Consider the following 20,036-nt stretch of genomic DNA (forward strand, 5'->3'; position numbering starts at 1 on the left):
GAAACAGGCAAAAAAATAAATCTACAGAGAGAGATAAAGTATCTCAGTGGCTGTAATCTTTCCACGCTGCGAGCCAGACAATGCCTGGTGAGCTCACAAATGTCTGGGCTAAAGCAGGGGCCAAGCCTGCAGCTCCTTTCACATGTGAAAGTCTGCTCAGCCCCACGGTGGCCATGCAAGCCAGGTGGGACAGCAGCAGCCCAGCTGCCAGACCAGTCCCTTTGGAACCCTTGGGAACAGGGATCCACTGCTTTGCCCAGCTTTGGGATGGGCAGCTGCAGAAGGGTTTGCCCAGTGATACACAGAGCGTGCTGGAGATGCAGGAGCTGGACCTGAGAATGCTAAAAGAATTCTTGGGCTTTATCCCTACACCACCTCTGAGACACCTGGCATCAAACCATCCAAAGGGATTTTGGGGAGAGAAGCTCACTTGTGGTCCTGGGAGTACCATGGGATGAACTCCAAAGCATTTCCAAAGCAGCATCGGGGGCAAGTCACTGCAGCTTCAAAGCCACACATCCCTGCATGAGGATGGGCCTGGGAAAAGCCACATAGGGGCCTGAGGACCACCTTGCAGGGCAAGTCTGGTCCTGCTTCTCCCCTAGGAACTGGCCCACAGGGAAAGGCAGGCAGGCAGCAACCTCCCTCCTGCCCTTTTTGTGGGATTAGTTACTGGCAATTCATTTCCAGCCACTGCTTTCTTGGAAGAGTTTGCTGGTGGGATGAAATTGAGACCTTCACTCAGTAGGATGTGCAAGATGCCTTTGAAGTTGAGTGCTTGGGTCTCTCCCCTTCCCACTGAAGGACCTATTTGTGTGCTTAGCTTCCAAATATACACTTAAACCTCTGGCTGAATCACACCTAAACCCACTCCACACTCAGCCTACCAATGCCAGGAGCAGCTCAGCCCCAAATCCCATCGTTTTACTTGCTAATAGCTGCCTGCCACAGACACACTCATTTGCCTGCTTTAAACTCTCCTTTCATCATCATCCTTTTTTATTTGGACTGCTAGGAAGCACAAAAATCCCCAGAAGCAGCCCAGAGGAGAGCCAGCCAAAACCAGGGCAGCTTTAGCCCCAAATGCTGTGGCACTCACTGCCCACAGGCTGCCAGCCACCTCTGGGAAAAGCACCAGGGGCTGAGGTACCCACCCAGATGGGTTTTGTTTTGCAGGCATCAGCCTCTCCAAGCTTTCGAGGGAAGGAAATCAGCTGGGCTGCCCAGACAAGGCACCATCTCCACTTGGAAGAACCAGACAGAACCCACAGGCTGGGAAAATACTGAATTCAGCTGCAAAGCCAACCTGCCAGCCATGCTGCAGCATCCTGGCCAGTCCTGGGTGGCACAGAAGCTTCTGTGCCTCCAGACAGCAGAGTGAATATTTTTAAGTTTTACTGGTGGTGGGTTTATTTTTTGCTGCGTGAGTCAGAAACAAATGGCATTTTCTGCTGCTCTTTGGGTGTTTTTTCACAAGTAGCTACACTGACAGCTCATCCTTTCAGACCACCACAACCTGGTTTCCCTTTTCTCAGGAAATTCAGTCTTACTGGTGCAGTTTATCTTGCCAAAGCAATTTTTGTAATTTTGGCAGCCATTTGGAGATCAGATTAAATTGCTGGTAGCAGTGTTAAGCCTGCCTGGTGAGGAGTGTGAGGGAGGCTGTCAGATCAGCAGGGCAGCTCTAAGAGGGAAACATCCCATTCCCAAAATTCAGACGTGGGCAGCAAGGTCCTGCCTGAATTACTGCTGCTCCTGCTGACACCCAGCACTTCCCCAGCTCAGACAGGCCCTCTTCAACCACCAGCAAAGAGCAAACAAAACCCAGGCTGAGAAAGATAAGAGGTGAAATCAACCCCATTCCACCTCCTGTGAAAGCTCCCTGGGTATCCCAGCTATCCCAGCTCCCTGAGGGCTTTCCAGGGACACCAAATTGCCACGTACCCCCTTAATGGCACTGTCCCCCCTTCAGTCACCCCACCCTGAGGCTGTAAGGCTATAGCTGGGTTCAGGTGTCACTGCTCTCCTGCTGCACTGGCTCCTGTCATCAACCAGGGATGAGGAGCACACTCAGGGCAGCCCAGGGCAGGGTATTAAGCATCCTCCCACTGTCACAGACATGTTTTATGAAAAATCCTTTCTTTAGGATTTTTTCTCTTGAGAAGCTGAGAGGCCTCAGGAACAAAATGTAAACAATGGTTATCTGCTGCTGTGGAATGCAACAGGTGCATCTGGGATTGGTCTCATGTTGATTGTTTCTAATTAATGGCCAATCACAGCTGGCTCGGACTCTCTGTCTGACACACAAACCTTTGTTATCATTCCTTCTTTTTCTATACTTAGCCAGCGTTCTAATGAAATCCTTTCTTCTGTTCTTTTAGTATAGTTTTAATATAATATATAAAATAAAATAATAAATCAGCCTTCTGAAACATGGAGTCAGATCCTCGTCTCTTCCCTCATCCTCAGACCCCTGTGATCACCATCACACCCCACTCCCCACAGCAAGGCTTGAACCATACCTGGACAGGAGGATGTTGCAGTTCTGAGCTCTCCTGCCATCTATGACAGAAAGCTCCTTGACTTTGTGCCGGGAACTCAACGTGTCATCGATGGCATCTTCCTTCTACGAGAAAATAATAAGAAGAAAAGCCTGGAGAAGAGCCATGGAACAGCAAGGACATTTAATACTCTCAGTGTGATACACAGTGTGCCCCATAAATCAGGAGTGGCACCACAGGTTATGGGCAAAACCCCTCACCTGTGACTGAAACACAGAAAGTCATTTCATAAACCAGAGCTGGCTTTGAAGCCACTGGTTAGAAATGTAAATATTTTCTCAGACAGGGAAGATTTAAAAATCTGCAAACACAGGGGCGCTGCTGAATAAATAAAGGCTGGCTTTCTCAGCATACATACTTGTGATACTTCATTAAACCCTGGCATGGAGGATTTCACTATGGGCTGCTGCACACACTCAGCATCGCTCTTGTTCCTCACCCCTGCTCCAAACATCTGTGATCACCCTTCATGCATCAGCCCTCCTGAGCCAGCTAATACATGCTATCAGACTTGCAAAAGCAACCAGCAGCTTTTTCAGTGAAATCCTCCCAAAATAAGGGATTTGAAAGCAGGAATTGGTGTGGAATAAGCACCTGTATCTCCTAAGTGGCTTAAACACTTTACCTTCAGTATGAGTAACAATACTGTGGTTGTGGGCAAATGGGCAGATCTACACAACAGCAGCTTTGTAGGGCTGCCCGAGGAGTTCATGTCGCCCCAGGTTTTAATTTACCATATTGCATATTTTAGTGAGGTTAATCAATTAAAAGCTGGCTATTTAATCCTTCTGGATGGAACACAATCTGGAGCTGCAAGGTCCTGAACGTTACAGATCCACACTAAAGGAGACCTGGCACATGGTCACTGCAAGGGCTGAGAGTGAGGACTGAAATTATAATTTTTTACTCATTTTCTTGTTTCAACGAAGAAAACATGCAGATATGAGAAGTGGGAAGAGAGGCAGGGGATGGAACACCAGCCCCAAGTCAGCCAGCACCAGCTGCCCCTCTCATGCACCTTGTCAGCTCTGACCAAGCAGAGAGCTTCCACCTGTGGGTTTATTGCCATCTTCTGAAAACAAAAACTGCTCAAGGTTAGGGTTAGGAGTTAGGAGCTTCTTTGTGGAGTTAAAAATCCAACTCCTGTACTCAGACATTGGTTTCACCTCAGGCCAGACAGCAGAGAGGGTGGGTTCTGCCTTACCAGCATCCCCAGCAGCAACTTTCAAGCTGCTCCTTCTGGTGATATTTGCACCTCTCTGATCCAACCCCATTTGTCCCACATGAACCCCCCTCAGAAGCAGCCACGTGTCCCCCTGTCCCCAGCCCCACATCACACTCCTGCAGGTGCTCACTTACCTGTCTGGAGCTACCATTCACAAAGAAGTCCTACAGCCATAGCAGAAGCATGGAAAAAGGCAGTAAAAACACATGCAGTTCAGTGATCTCAGCAAAACCAGAGGGAACTGAAGCACAGCAAAGGGAAACGTGCAGCAGTATGGGGGGGTTGGTAGCATGGGGGTGCCAGTGCCCAAATAGGAGTGATGCAGGTGAAAATGTGGGTTATGGGATGTGCAGGAGGGCAGAGCTGATGAAGAGGAGGCTCCATGAAGGGATGAGGCTGCGGCACATTGTGCACAGGGGTGAGGAGGGGACATGGGATGAGGTGGGAGGATGCTGGCCAAGCCCTGCTTCTGGCCCAAAGGCACAGCACTGCTCAGCCTGCCATGCCTGCAGGAAAATTGCTGGTTCCTGCACATCTGAGGGACTGAAATGCCAATGTGAGTGCCAGGAAAAACAGGGCTTGTGAGTGGAAATGAGGAGAGGCGCATCCTGCAGCAAATCTGGCCGCAGCAGAACTTCACCATTGGCCACAGCAACATGCTTCCCCTCGAGTTCTCATCATCCTCCTCCTCCTCCCTGCTTCTCCAGGGCTCAGCAGCCTGGCCCCAATGCTCACCAGCAGCATGTCCCTCCCCAGCAGGCTGGGCTCTCCCCAGCAGGCTGGAAGCAGGTGCAGTAAAGCTGGCACCACACACATGTGCACACACACACACACAGAGTTTTCCTTCCCCATCCCCTTGGCTGAGCTCTGCTGATCAAGAATCTTGTGGCTAAAAGTCTCTCAATCTCTACCCAGCAGTCTCATCTGTGGGACAGGCACAAAGCACACCCACCAGCTGCAATGGGTATCTTTATCTTCATTTAACTGGTCCCTGATTAGGAGCTCTTCCTTCCATTTCAGCCCTCAGACCTGCCCCACGATGCTCAGACTTGCTCCAGGCTGCTGGACAGGGAGGACATGGTGGCTTTCTCTGCTCCAGGAGAGGGAGGGCTCCTCATGCATTAAGGTAGAGAAAAGATTACTACAAAAAGGCCTCAAACCAGCCTCATCCCTGCCCCTCTTCCTCATAGGAACTGTGATCCAGCCCCTGCTGCAGGATAGGGTAAGCAGGAGCAGCTTTAAATGTGCTGTCACCATCCCCACAAACAATTCCCAGCCCTGCTGTCCCTGGCCCCTGCACAGGTCACTCTCCCTTGCACAGAGGAGCTGGAGCCTTTCCTTCCTTCATCCTTTTTTGGGAGATGAATTCTTTCCCAGCTCACTGCTAAGCCCCTGCTTCAACAACACATATTTTTTTCCACTTGGCCCTGACTCTTTTACATCCCTCACTGCTGCAGGACCTGCCAGAACTGCCCTGGCTGTGTCACTGCTGCTTGTCAACATCACTCCCAGCCTCTACCCCCAGGAAGACTCTCAAGACATCCCTGACAGAGGCACAAAACCCTTGCGTAGTTCAAGCCCTGATGGTCCTGGACTTGCCTTCCTCCATCACTACATGCACACCCTGCTGTCAGTTCTCATGCCACAGCCAAAAATCTCCTGTTGGATTTTCTGTAAATGCTGCTATTCTGTACAGCTGCAGGGCTCAGACCTTCTCTGATGACAGGGACATCTGCAGAGCCTTGGCTGGGAGGCTGCAGGCTCTCCTTCATGCCCTGTGAGGCAGGGATGAGCCCCAGGAAGCCCACAGGGTTCCTGTCCTCCCCACATGGAAAGGGCCCTTCCCAAAAGCTGCAGAGCTCAGCTAATAGCCTGCATTTACATCCCAGCCTGTGATGTGGGAAAAAACATTTAAAGAGATGCTTAAAATTAAGTACATGGTTAAAGCCTCGGGTGTGTGCAGCACTTTGGGATTCCCAGGCGCTCTGGCAGCTAAACCAGACAAATGCCAGCACAGGCAGCCCCAGAGCAGCCAGCCTGGGGGGGTCAGAGAGCCCTGTGCACTGCACACATCTCTGCCTGCTGGGGCAGGGTCACAGGGATGCAGCCCTTGACCAGGCATTTCCAGAGCCCTGCTTTGTCTGGGGGCATGGGCACAGGCAGCCCCTGATGCCCCATGTCCTGGGGATGTTGTGATCCAGGACAAGGGAGAGGCATCACCACTGAGCAAGTGGCTCCAGACAGGGAACAGGCAGGGAGAACCCTGCTCCTCCCTTGCTTCTTCGTGACAGAAACCAAGTTTTGTTAGAGCTTGGAAATGCTGGGAGTTGTGAAACCATTATTATGAGTTCATTGTGCCTCAGGGACAGGCTGTTCACTGCCCCAGTCCCTCTCCATGTACACAGAGCCCCTTGGTTTGCATGTGTTACAGAATGGCTTGGGCTGAAGGGACTTTAAAGATGCTCTAGTGCAACCATGGGCAGGGAACATTCCACCCCACCAGCCTGGAACACTTCCACTTCTCCTGATCTCATGGAGCACATCTGCTGGCTGCAGAGCCATGACCCCCTCTCCATGCTGGGACTAACACTGGGAGCACCCTGTGGACTCCCAGCTGGACAAACACATCCCTCATGTGTCCCATGGCTCCACTGATACAGAATGAGCCACAAGGAACTTCTGCATCACGTCCCCAAGGGCAGCTCCAGCCCCAGATGTGTCCCATGGCTCCACTCACACACAATGACCACAAGGAACTTGTGCATCACATCCCCAAGGGCAGGTCCAGCCCCAGCAGCATCTCACAGGTGGGATTTTGCCTTGTCTTTCCCATCTGCCTTTCAGATGCTCTCACAGCATCTTCTGCCAGTCCCACCACAGCTCCTGGCTCCTCCATTCAGCTCCCTGTTGGTCCTCATCCCTTGTCACAGCTCTCCTTGCACCATCTCCCTGCTCCTCTTGCCCCAAACCTACCCAGCCACTTCACCCAGCAGGATCTCAGCCAAGCCAAATTATTTTTAAATTCCTGCCTGGCAATAATCCTCATCACACCAGGTGACTCATGGGCTGGGGCCCGAGGGCAAACCATCCTGCTGACACTCAGGTTTCTATTCTTGCTCCTCTTCCATTTCCATCCCTTGTCCTCAGACATGCCCTCCAGCAGGAATGAGTCAAGCTCAAAAAATGCCAGGAGAAGGAGACATTGCTGTGGTCATCTCTTCCCAAAACACTGGGGCAGGCAGCACGTACTGCTGGTGGGTTACTCTTGATGTTTGTCCTGCTCTAATCCACCCTGATCTTTCCTCCAATTAGCCTCTGGAACAGATTAAACTCTCACACTGCCTAATGAGCTTATGGGTCTGGACCACTCCTTCCTGGCAGGAAGGAGACAAGCTGCTCTCTCCTCCCAGGAACACAGCCAGGTGTTCAGCAGGTGAACATCCTTTTTATCCTTTTTCAGCCTCTCTCCTTGCTTTTTCTCCTGCCTTCTTGAAACACTTCTTCCCATTTTCACCCTGCCTGGGGTAAAATAAGTGTCTAATTTTCTTCATGTGCTTTGATGCCTTCCAAACTGGGCCTGCAGTGCTTGAGCAGGAGATTAAAAAGCAGAGACTTTTGCCTGCAATGACATTATTTTGGTCTGGGATATTTGTTCAAAGCTTACATTTTGCTCTTGGCTCACTACAAAAATAAAAAGAAGAGACCCACCCATGGTAGATGTGGGCAAAACTTAGTCCCTCTTGGCCAGAGAGGGATAGAAATTTTCCACCCAATACAGACACATGGAGAAGTTGCTGTTAACAGCAATCCAAAAATATTACCCAACTGTGGCCACATCTGGGGGTTATTTTCATAACATTCCCTGTCTCTTTTTTGTGTGTGTGTGTGTTTTTTGGTGATCCATCATCAGGGTGCACATGGTCAGGTGTGTGGAATCAGGCACAGTGAGCCATGAACAACTGCCTCAACATCAAGGCTCTGGTACATGGATGAGGGGACAAAGCAGATGGAGCTGATCTGGCCAACATGGCTTTGGTATGAAATAATGATGGGAGATGTGTTTTGGGACCACCAGTGAAACCACGTGATCCCACAAGGGTAGCACCTCCCCTAGGTGTGCCCAGCCTGGGCCAGCTGTTACCTGCTGTCTTTGGTAGGCTGAGAATGTCCTCTCCAGGTCCTCCAGGTCCAGGATTTTGAACACTTTTGTGTCATCTATGTTGGTCCACACGGTGCCTGCCAGCTTGTTCTGCAAGACAGTGGGAGCATTGCAGGTAGGGGTCCTCACCCACTGCCCTCACATCACCATCCAGCACCTCACTGCCCAAATTTTTGCCCAGCTTACCTCTGGCAGCTTGGACCAGTTGAAGGACTTGAGGGCGTTGGTTGGCTGAGGGATGCTCTTCTTCTTGAAGGCCATGCCCGGGGGTGCCCCAAGGGGAGGCATCAGCCCCCCCAGGGGAGGGGGGCCAGGGGGAGGGGGGGGACCACCGGGAGGAGGAGGTGGGGGAGGAGGTGGGGGACACCCCCCTGGGAGTGGGGGGGGTGGTGGAGGGGGAAGGAGGGAGCCAGGAGTTGGAGAAGGCGAAGGGCCCCCAGGTGCTCCTGGTGGCATGGGAGGTCCTCCAGGGCTGGCAGCACAGATTGCCCTCTGGGAGAGAAAGAGGGATGGGGACTGGTCATATGGAGGTGGGGACACCACCTAAAAATACCCCCATGCTGATTTTTAATTAATTTGGTTAAATTTTAGGAAAAATGAATCATTCAAACACTTCAACACTCCTGACTGAGGCTCAGTGCAGCTGAGAGGCAGAATCAGCCCATCACTAGGGACAGACACCCTGGTGGCTCTTCCAACAAGCCTCTTTCTCAGTCCCCCCATGCAGCTGAGCCTCCTGGAATCACCCCACAGCACGTGCAGGGGGTGACAGAGTGGGCCCACAAGAGGAGCAGCAGGTTTGAGGTCTCACCCTGCTCATCTCGTGGAGCTGTGCTGTCAGATCTGCCACCTGCTGCTTGACCTGCTTGTGCTCACTGGACTCCTTCTCCAGCTTCTCCTTCATCTTGTTCAGCGTCTGCATCATCTCCTCCTTCTCCTGGGCCTTGGCATCACACTCCCTCTCCTTCTTCTCCAGCTTCTGCTGCAGCTCTGTGTGCTCTGAAACAGCCCCAGGAGAACACTTTGGGTGACAAACACTCCTTTTTGCCAACAGCAGCCCATGGGGGGCTAAATCCCACACTGCCCTGCAGAGAAGCTGCAAGTGGCAAAAAGGAGGCTGTGCTGTGCCTTAATACCCCATTTGAAGCCTCTCCATGAAAAAAAATATTATTTTCTCTGCCCATTTTCCATGTCAGCCCCATGGCATGACACTATCTCAGCCCTTCAGTAAAGCCTGCAGATATATGTATAAATAAACATATAAATACATGTGTATGGTAACTGTTTAGCCAAGGTTAGAGTTCACACTGTGTATTCCTCCACCACTCACCTTTTCTCATTTTTTCTGCTTGCTCTTTCCACTGTTTGACTTCATTTTCATTGACTAACCTAAAAGGAGAAGAGATGTAGCATGTGAGACAATCCTACTACAGCAAATAGGACACCATCACCAGCAAGGGACACGACTGAGGAAGTGGAATTTAAGGCTCCAAACTAATAGCTCTGCTGTGTCTCCCCTCAGAGAGGGGAGATTTTTTATTTTTTTTTCTGATAAGAAGAGATTTAAAGGGCAGAGGGCATAGAGAGAAGTCAGAAAGTATATAAACAATTTTAATTACTACAAGCTCCATAGCTAATTGTCACTCTGTCACAGTGGAACTTAAAAGAGATGTATAAAAGATATGTAGAATGGCGCTAAATGTGCATCTGCAAAACTCAATCATTCAGAAGAATTCAAATGGGATTCAATTTGATGGAAGACAGAGGACACTGCGATCTCTAATATATAAAATTTATATATATTAGAACAGAGAACACACAAAAACTCCTAAATCTCAAATATTGCTTGCAAGTGCTAACAAAAGGGATGGGCTTCATTGCTAAGGTGGGGTGAAGCCAACAGCTCCAGGGATGCTGGCTCATGTCCAGTCGAGGAGCAGGAACACCACTGTGTGATGTGTGACAGTGAGCAGCAGGGAACAGTGACCCCTGAGCACTTACATTCGTACAACATTTTTAATGTTGAAGTTTTCCAGGGGAGTGGCATCAGGGTCCTGCCCTTTGTCACTCTGGATGACAATCTGCTGCACGATCCTGTCCAGCAGCAGCCAGTACTGGACGGTGTTGCCGCTTCTTTTATCTGCAGGGAAGGAAGGGGACAGACTGACGTGAGCACAGGGGAAATTGTGACACTGCAGGGCAGGAGGGCTGGGCTGCCAAGCCCCCAGCAAGCCCTGGCTTTCCTGGCCTCTCCTGGGACTCACAAGGCATCTGGAGACAGTGGTGCAGGATGGACATAAAGTGCGGGTACGCCTCGCTGTGCGTCAGCCTCTTCCTCGTCAGCTCGAACATCTGAGTTGCACTTTTGGTGTCAATGTGGACCTGTGGGCAGGAGACAGGCAAGGTCAGGCCACTGGAGGCACAACAGCATCTCCTGATCCCTGAGTCTCAGCTCCACACCCCATGAGTCACCCCCACCCCAAAACTGACAGACAAACTGACCCCAGTGCCCTGTGAGGGGCAAACAGAGCTGCTGGGCAGGCAAAGGACTGAAGGGCTAAAGCAGGCTCTAGGACAGATGTTGCAAAAGAGCAGAGCAACAGAAAGAGTTCCAAGCTCCCCATTTTACCCAGAAGACCACTCTTTGTCCCTTTGACCACTCTTTTAAAACTAACTGTGATACTGAGTACCAGTGTCTGCATCAGCAGCATTCATACTCACCAGCTCAAATCTTTTGGCAAACTCCAGTTCATCTTCATTTCTAAGCATTTCAAAGAAATCTAAGTGCCTGAGGAAAGAAAAGGGGAAAAAAACCAAACCAGAACAACCTGTTAAAAGCAGATATAAATGTGACAATGAGTAAATTACAGGCAGCTGGCCTGTCAGCAGACCAGACGCTGGGAGGGCTTGAAACACCAAGTGGACCTTCAGTCCTGACTTCCTAACCACTACAGGATGTGCAAGGAGCCTTTTGGGATGAGAAGAGGTGGATGAGGGCTGACAGCATCCCCTGAACCCCTGATGGCACATCCTCCCCAGCTCAACCCTACATCAGAATGCAGCAAAACCATGTTGGAATTTTTTTCTCCCTCTCTGGATACAGCAAGGAATTTCAACAAGAGATGAGACTCTAGGCCAACACCTGAAGGAAGGGCAGCAGACAAAAATCACAAATGTGCTGGGGGTCCCTACTCACCGGTCGAGGGTTGAATTTTCATGTTGTCTTAGTTTGTCAATGACTGGCTGGATGCCCAGCATGAGAAATTCATATCTCAGATGGAGTCTGAAATCCAGGCTTTCCTGCAAGGCACAGGTGTGGGCTCAGCACAGCAAGGTGCACACCCTCAGAAAGTTCACTGAAATAAAATAAACACCCCAAGCACACCCCAAGGCCTCCCTGGTGCTCACCACGCCTGCCCCCTGGCTCAGGACAGCGTTGATGAAGGACATGATGGCTGTCTTGAGGCTCACTTCATCTCGGTACCGGCCCGTGCTCTTGTCCAGGTCGTTGATCAGCGTCTGCCAAACACAAGGGGTCAGTTCAGTGCCCTGTGACAGCCCTAGTGCTGCCCAAACAGCCAGGGAACACGGGCAGGAGCAGCTCCTGGTGATGTTCCAGCAGCTGCTGGCCACCCCAGCACCCATCTGGGCCAGCACCAGTCCATTCAGGAATGCTGCAGCCTTGCAGAGCTCTGATCCCAGGGACCCTGCACAAACAAGCCTTTTATTTTTTGTGGGTGTCACCTTAACTGTTTCCTCCCTCCTTGCTTGGCTGCAAATCTCATCAGACATGGCTCTGGGATAACTCCAGATTTTTCATAATTCTGGATTTTTCAACTTGCAAACAGCCATAACAAAACATTTGCAAGCTGCCACTCAGATATTCGGGAGGAGAAAGGGTCAGGAACGCTGAATTTCAGGGGCTGAGGGGTGAGTGGAGAGCCACTGTTGTGGTTTGGAATGGAGGAAATTTAGGGAAGTGATGTAAAACTTTTCGTTCTCAAGGAACAAAATTTTAAAAAAAGGAACGTATTTGGGAATAAATAATGAAAATTTTTACCTTTAAACAACTCATCTTGAAAACAATACCCCATAAGTCAACATAACCCATCAACAAACTGTAAGAAAACGTGTAGAAGACAAGAGGGGCTTCATGATAACAGGGCTCCCCAAACAGTTGTTATCAGTGAAGAAATTAGAAACCACAAAAGAACTGGGTTTTTCCCTCTTATAAAAAATCTCCATAACATTAACAAAAAAAAACCCAAAACAACTTCTCTCTCTAAGTAAACTGAGAAAAAAACTATTTTAGAAATAATAAACCGACTAGAAATTGTAGGTTTTGTTTCTTTACATTATCAGTAAGAAAAAAAAGGTTGGGGAGTGATGTGTTCTGAAGAGTTTATTTTAATTCCTACTACCTTTTTTCTTTAATTACTTTCCTTATTTCCTTTTAATTTATTAATAAAATTTTTTATACCCTTTAAAGTTTTAAACCTGGTGTACCTTTCACCTAATCCTACCTCACAACAAGTAGTCAACGCACCAATAATTAACCGACACCAAACCCACCACACTCTTTAATCCATTAACCAAAAAAAAAAAAATCTCAAAATTAGTAAAAAATCTCAAATTACCAAACCAAAACCAGCACACCCACCTACCTGAAAACGAGTCCTTTCACTGGCATATTTCTGGTAGTGCAGCATGGCCTCCAGTACCTTCTTGTGGCCCCCAGGAACCAGGCACACGGCGCCCATGATTTCCAGCACTGCCACTTTTGTCTTAATGTTCTCTGTGCTCAGACTCTGAGCAATGACATTGATGCTCTCCAGGTGGGCCAGGACGTGGGCCCTGCCCAGGGAGTTGTTCATTAGTGCTTTTATACATCCAATGAGCGAGGTATGTATTCGAGACTCTGCTGTCTCATAGTCCATGCTTTTGAGGAAGTTGAGGATACATGATAAGCCATCCAGGTCGATGAAGCGGGTCACAAACCTGCCAGGAAAGGGAGTTTTCACTTTATAATTATTTATAAATTCATTATTATTTCTTTATTTATTATTTATTAATTTATGATTTGCCTTTTACCCCCAAACAATCTGTTGATGCACACCTACAACCTTGCTGTATACTTGTTTATGGATATCAGAAGGCCTGAAGGATTCCCGTGGACCAGACACAAATAAATTGATTTTTACACCCTGGGGGTGTAAAAATCAATTTAATTGGTGCCTGGTTGCCTGTGCTACCTGCACAAGGTTCCTCAGAGTGAGGACATTTCAAAGAGAACCAGCTAACCCAGCCACCAACACAAATCTCGGGATGGAGGTTGGAAGTTTGCAGTCACACTGCAAAAAATACCAAGCTGAGTTTTGAGACAATTTTTGAGCTGGAAGAAGATCCCAAGCCCTGAAGTCACCTCCTCATCAGCTGCAGACACCTCAATGTCACCTTTCTGCCACCTCTCCTGCCTCACCATCCACGCCCTTCTCCTTCCTCAGGCACACCTCCCCAGTTTTAAAGGATTTCTGATTTTTATGATGATTTACAACACCACTGAACAGAAAGCAGACAGCAAACACAGGGCAGTGCCCAGGCAGGTTCACCAGACCCAGCACTGCACCCTGCTGAAGCATTTTAGGGCCCCCATGCCCAATGCCACCCAGGCTGGGTGATCTCTGCTTTGGCAAAAGACTGGAAAGCAAATGAGCCAAGAACATCGTAGCACTGGGATGATTTTAATTCAAAACAAGCCATGCTGATGGGCAGCAACAAAAGGAGTAATTGCAGGCTTGGGGAAAACTGCTTTCTCTGCTTCAAAGCCAAAGTCAACAGGAAAGTTGGTGTTCACTTCCCTGGTTGAAAAAGTGGCTCCAACAGGTAAAATTTTCTGCAGAGCCTGCTGCATCCCTCAAAAAACACTCAAACATCACTTTTAAGGATTTTATAAAGTTTCATGGCTGGCCACCATGAAACTTTATAAAATCCTTAAAAGGTCCCACAAGCACCCACACAAGGTCCAGGTGTCACAGAAATCAGGTGCTCACCCCAGACCCAGGGAATTTCTTACCATGAACCACAGGTGGAAAAGGGAAAGATATTTGCAAGCAATAGTAAATTTGTTTCTTCCATAACCAAAACAACTCAGGCACTTCCCAATGGAACACATTCCCATCAGAAGATTTCAACCTGAGGCTCTTTAAGTGTTGCAAAAGTGTGCATGCAGATTTCAGAGAAAATGAAATTAGGAAAAAGCTACAGACATTCAGAAAGCATCCCAGCCTTCATTTATCCTCCCATCAAAAATTGTTTTCAATTTCATAAAAGCCTGAAGATTCATGTGACTTTACTCCCTTATAAAGTGCAAGAGGAGCTGAAGTTGAAACAAAGGTCCTAACTGACCAATAAAAATTGTTGTTTTCTTGGAAAAAAAAAATCTTCAAGGAATTTTTACATTCTGTTCATTACATTCCTTTGTACATTCATTCAGTACAAAGGAAAATTTGGAAAAATAAAAAAGTTGCCTGATTTGGCTGAATAAACAGGGAGGTCCTGGTGGCTCTTGGTCACTAAAAGGACCAAGAAAAAGGAACAAAATGACAAAATGTGACACAAAAAAAAAAAGCAGTTGGTGAAACAAAAAAAAGGCAGTTAGTGCCTCAGTCCTCACCTCTCTCACCCTGTACAGCTCCCATTTATATTCCTATTTAACCCCCTGCTCTGCCAGAAAACTCAAATACAAAAAAGAGAAGGGAAGGGAAGCGAAGGGGAAGGGGAAGGGAAGGGGAAAGGAGAAAGGAGAAGGGAAAGGAGAAGGGAAAGGGAATTGCCTCATTGGTTTTGTCCGCAGTGCAGTCTTCAAACTTTCGATTGTTTTATTTCTCTCCTCCTCATCTTCTTTTTCCAAGGCGATCAGGGATTTTCTCTGTGCAAGGAGGAAGGCAGAGGTCAGGAGGGGAATGTCCCTGTGTGCCCAAGGAGTGGCAGTGCCCACCACCCACTGTGCCAAGCCATGGGGATCCTAAACCCACCCTGGAAGTCTGGAATCCTTATGGCAATCCCAGAACTTGGGGAAAGGAGCAGTGAGGAAAAGCACACCATGGTCTGCAAGGAGACAGCCTGGATGGGGACAGAGGGATGAAGGCACTGCCTCCAAGCCCCCACACCACTCCTGCTCTGCTCTGCACTGCTGTGGCCTCACCTTGAGTCCTGGGGGCAGTCTGGGGCACCACAATGTAAAAAAATACACCCAAAAAAGGCATTAGGCTATTGGAGATCATCCAGAGTAAGCCATGGGGATGGTGAACAGCCATCCCAGTGCAACCCAGCAGTGTGGATCTCAGCTGGGGACAGTGTCTGTGTGCACAGGACGCATCTCCCACACTGAATTTTGCTCTCCAGCTGGGGCTGGGGCTGGGATTTGACTCCTGCCCCAGGGCTGCCTGCTCCCTGGGCGTGCATGAGGCATGGCTACAGCTAAAGCAGCTCCCTGAGTGGTTCCTGCAGCACCCAGCAGTGCTGGGCCCCCAGAGGTGTCGGGGTGAGCCCTGCCAGCCCTGACTGAGGCTAATCCAAGGCAAAAAAGGACCCAGCAGATAGGAGGAGCTGTGCTGACCCCTCCATTTAACCCAGCTCCTCTTCAGCAGCACGTCAGGGAGATCAAAGCCACCCTGCAGGCATCTGGCAGGCTTTGATCACAAGCTCTGCTCAGGCTCAGGGCCCTTTCTGGCTGGCAGCCCATGGCCAGCACTGGGTGTTCCTGCCTTCCCAGGGGGATCAGCACACTCCCTGCTGGCTCACAGCCCCTACTCATCCCTCTGGGAGTGCTCAAGGCCAGGCTGGATGGGGCTTGGAGATACCTGGTCTGGTGGAAGGGGGGTGGAACTGGATGTCCTTTAAGGTTCCTTCCCACCCAAACCCCAGCCATGGTTCTGTGGCTGAACAGAACACCCCAGGAGCTGTAGGAACATCTCCATTGTGCAGCTGTACCTGTCACCTAACAGGTGACACTGCCACCGAAACCCCAGCCATGGTTCTGTGGCTCACAGAACACCCAGGTTCAGCAGGAACATCTCCATTGTGCAGCTGTTGGTGTAACAGGTGACACTGCCACCCTCTGAGGCACAGTGCTGGCACTGTCCCCACCCTGCTGTTGCCCCACCCTGGGTTCAGAGGCACCAGGGATACTCACAGCAGCCATGGAATTCAGCTGATCAATGTAGAACTCTGGCCAGCTGGTGGCTCCTTTATTTTCTTCCTGGTCCTGGGTAGGGGATAAAAAAAAAGTGAAACAAAGCCAGATTAGTAAAAAAATAGTATTAACATTGCCTGCCCTTCATGGCCAACCATTTCTGAAGCATCCCTGAGCTCTTGCATTATTTTATGTTAATATAAGTGTGACTTTCTATATTCTGAGCTTCCCCCTGACTCCAGCTATGCAAACATTACCTGATCAATTGAACTGCCATAAATACAATTACACCACCTGCCTGTGACCAAACACTGCCCCACTGATACTGCATCAGTCTTGTGATTATCAGCTTCAGGGAAACCAGATGAAATTTTACATCCAAATCTCTCTTGTTTCAACTCCACAGTGCCCTTGAAGATTTGGCTGCACAGCCTTGAGTATGCTCAGGGGTGAAAATGTTTAAAAACAATGAAGAATGTTTAAATGTGACATGGTCTAGGCTGCACTCCTGGAGCAGAACCATGACTTATCAACATCTCAACATCCTAAGAGAGACTCCAGGCACAACAGTTCCTCTGGGGACTCCATTATTCACTGGGAGGGAACATGCATCTGGCAATGTCACTTCTTGAAGGATGTCATCCCTGGGCCGGTGATCTGTGACACTGAGTGATGCAGAGTCTCATCTGGCCATCCTGGTCCACAATGCCCTGCATCTGTCAGGGTTAAAGAGGGGTTTTCAAGTTCTACCTTGTTCTTGTAGGACATGACTGAAGGATTAAAATCTCTCAGTTACCTCTGAGCCCAGCTCAGGTAATGCTGCACATTCCCAGGGGCTGCATGGAGCAAGCAGGCAGAATTTGAGGGAATACTTCATAATTAACCTTTTCCCTCACTTTGTTTTCTTAAAAACATATATACCAAAAGAAGAAGAGGATTTCACAGCAGAAATGCCACACAGGTCTAGGCTGGAGTCAACAAATTCTACACAGATCCCAAACATCTTCCATCATAACCATCTTCTGATCACAGCCTGACTGGCTGCATGGCTGTGCCTCTTCCCTAACTTTCAGAGCTGTTTGTAACCTCATCCCACACCCCAAACACCTGTGATGGGGGAGCAGGACAGAAGCTCCTCTCTGCCCCCATCTCTGGGCTCACAAACAACTGTGGCTGCTTCAGGGAGCCTGAGGAGCAGAGCCCCAAACATTCACTGTGCCTCAAGAGGCTTATCTGGAAAACTTCTGTACATCCAAACTTCCCAAGCTGCAGCGTGCCAAGATGAGGACAAGCAAAGTCAAGGACAGGTAATTTGGATGAGACTCAGTTTGCCCCTGGGCAGCACAGGAGCGCCTCCAGACCTGACCCCTCCTTCGGCTGTGCCACAACTTTGAGAGCACCAAGAGGCCTGGAAAGCTCTGCCCTTTGCTTTAACACTTTCTCCTGACCCCACATTCCCTCAGAGGTGCCAGAGCTGGGCTGAGGCTCAGGCCACCTGTGTGCTGGGTGTCAATTCTGTCTGACACAGCCATCAGGGCTTTCAGCTCCTCACTGAGCCCTCGGCACTCGTGCCAACCCTCTCTGTGTCCTGCCAGGGCAAGGCTCTGCACAAAGCTTGTGGGAATTCTGCATTTCCCAGCTTTCCTGCCCCACTTTAGAGTCCAGCATGCAAATGGACTCCACGGGACAGCAGAGCTGGGACACTCACAGGTGCCTTGAGCATGGTCCTGTCACCTCCCGGAGGTGTCAGAGAAGGTCCTTTCCATTGTCCCTCTTACAAGGAGCAGCTCTTTCTGTCCTAGGGTGATGTTATGATGCTTGTATCCCCATTCATGTGTTCTGTTTATGCTGGATATTATGTTCTGTGCCTTCAACGCTGGCTCTGAAGAGTGAAAGTTTTGTTTGAGTTTTCTTATCAGCCTGGTGGGACACAGAGACAGGGCAGGAGCTAGTGCGGCTTTTGCTTTTTTGCTTTTCGCTTTGTTCTCTTGCTCTTGCTTCTGCTTGCTCTTGCTTCTGCTCACTATGTAGTTTAGCTAAACAGTCCAAATTTCTCCCTGGACTGTTTCTCCTTTCCCTTTTTTTCAACCGTCTCGAGCCTGCTCCAGGCTGGGGCCTGGCAAACCCCGAGAGTTTGCACCTTGTGGCCCAGCGGGGCCTACTCTGGGCAGCAGCTGCCCCAGCGCTGGAGGGACTGAGAACAGAGCGAGCACCCCCAGAGAGACTTTCTGAAATTGGCATCTTTGTCAGAGCAGTGGTGTCACCCAGTATTGTTCATTCTGTGTGCTGGGGATGCTGTGCCTGTTAAATAAACAGGTTCTTTCCACTCCTCTCTGAGGAATTCTTCCTGAACCAGTTGTGGGATGGGGCCACGTGGGTTTGCTTTCTGGAGGGGCCCTCCTTTGGAAATTCTCTCCCAAATTTGCCCTAAACGAGAACACTTTCCCACCAGAGGCACCAGCTGGGAAAGGTGCCAAGGTCCCCAGCATGGCACAGCAGCAAGAGGTGTCCAGATGTGCCCAGGGAGTGAGATCCCTGCAAGGAAAGCAGCAGGGCTGGCTCACCCCACAGCCCAGGACCTGCCCTGTGCTGGGAGCACCTGTGAGGCAGCCAGGGATGGGGACCTGCTGCTCATTTAGGGTTGAAAAGAAGCGCTGGAGCAAATAAAGGTCTCCAGGGGGGTGGAGGGGAGGCTGAACAACAAAATTGGCTAAACTGCTCATTTATAATTAACATGCTGCATTATAAATATTTCCCTTTGCTCGGCTCCCTCGGGCTCTTGCATTTCCTCCCTGAAACCCCCAATTTGGAGAGTGCTCTCAATTAAGTGCAGCAGAACCTCATTAATTCCGACGAGCAGCTGGGCAGGCTCCTCAGAAAGCAGCTTCCCAGGCAAAGGGGGACTGCACAATAGAGCAGGCAAAGATCAGGGCAGGGGCTTCCCTCCCCTCAGCTCCCTGCAGGATGTTGCTCAGTGGTAATTACTGGGGCTAATGGTCTACAGCACACTGAGAAGTGTCCTTTGGTGTGCTCCTGGTGGTAAAGAAATCTCCTGACAAAGCCACAGCCAGGAGGGAAGTGAGTCACAAGGCTCTGCTCAGCACCAGGGGGAGGGAGGAACCTCTCCAGCATCAGGGTTTGAAAGGGTGAGTGTGAAAAATGCTTTCCCAGCACCAGGGTGGGTTTTGGGGATGTGGGTTTTGCAACCTGCTTGCAGGGAGGAATGCCCAGACACAGAGCAGAGCACCTCCATCCAATGTGAGTGTCTCCAGGATGTCCCACTGCACCACTGAGCATCTCACAAATCCTTTTTCCCTGTGCTGAGGCTGCTGTGGGTGCTCTCAAGCAGCAGAGAAGTGAGGGCTGATCTGAACCCTGCTGGAACCCAGACTGAGCTGATCTGTTGGAGACATTGATGGCTTTAATTGCACATCAACATCCCTCACTGTCCTCCAGGCCCACATGTGCTCAGCTGTGAAAATTAAGCTGTGCCAAAGCTGCACAGACAAGGGCAGCCCTTGCTGCATCCCCTGCTTTGTTCCACCTGAGCCCCTCACCTGTTTCTTCTTTCCAGGGACCTGGCAAAACCACAAATCCCATCAGCTGCAGCCCTGCTGTCACCAGGTCACCCTCTCATGTCACAGCCCCTGCTGTCCTGAGCCCTGTGCATGTGGCTGATGGATGCTGCTCTCCTCCAGGGTGGCAGGGGCTGCTGTGATGTGAACCCCATAAATGAGCTCCATCCCCTGCTCAGCACTGCAGGGAAAGCAGTGCCCAGACATTAGCAGGAGCTTTCCCATGTGAAGGTCACCAATCTGGCAGCTCCAGCCATCTCAGAGATTTCACACTCCCCAGCCCTGTCATGTCTTGGTTTTCAGCCTGACACTTCCACAGCCC

The 20,036-nt window shown here is 49.8% G+C and overlaps 1 protein-coding gene across 2 annotated transcripts in view; it reads right to left on the reverse strand.

Moving 5' to 3' along the window:
- Window positions 1-20,036, reverse strand: part of DAAM1 (dishevelled associated activator of morphogenesis 1) — a 95,807-nt gene that overhangs the window by 16,472 nt on the left and 59,299 nt on the right. The window contains exons 5-18 of one of the 2 annotated variants that reach the window (XM_054286752.1): window positions 16,140-16,211; window positions 14,779-14,873; window positions 12,610-12,943; window positions 11,354-11,464; window positions 11,142-11,245; window positions 10,667-10,733; window positions 10,210-10,327; window positions 9,947-10,085; window positions 9,276-9,334; window positions 8,757-8,944; window positions 8,132-8,437; window positions 7,928-8,035; window positions 3,921-3,950; window positions 2,523-2,626 (exon numbers count right to left, since the gene is read on the reverse strand). In XM_054286752.1, the coding sequence (XP_054142727.1) occupies window positions 2,523-2,626; window positions 3,921-3,950; window positions 7,928-8,035; window positions 8,132-8,437; window positions 8,757-8,944; window positions 9,276-9,334; window positions 9,947-10,085; window positions 10,210-10,327; window positions 10,667-10,733; window positions 11,142-11,245; window positions 11,354-11,464; window positions 12,610-12,943; window positions 14,779-14,873; window positions 16,140-16,211 (1,835 nt within the window). The remainder of the gene's footprint in view (window positions 1-2,522; window positions 2,627-3,920; window positions 3,951-7,927; window positions 8,036-8,131; window positions 8,438-8,756; window positions 8,945-9,275; window positions 9,335-9,946; window positions 10,086-10,209; window positions 10,328-10,666; window positions 10,734-11,141; window positions 11,246-11,353; window positions 11,465-12,609; window positions 12,944-14,778; window positions 14,874-16,139; window positions 16,212-20,036) is intronic. The other variant, XM_054286753.1, reaches the window with a different exon arrangement.

The sequence above is a fragment of the Melozone crissalis genome, unplaced genomic scaffold (assembly GCF_028551555.1).
Source record: "Melozone crissalis strain CALT ecotype California unplaced genomic scaffold, PUWL_Pcris_2 ptg000056l_1, whole genome shotgun sequence".
Classification (NCBI taxonomy): domain Eukaryota; kingdom Metazoa; phylum Chordata; class Aves; order Passeriformes; family Passerellidae; genus Melozone; species Melozone crissalis.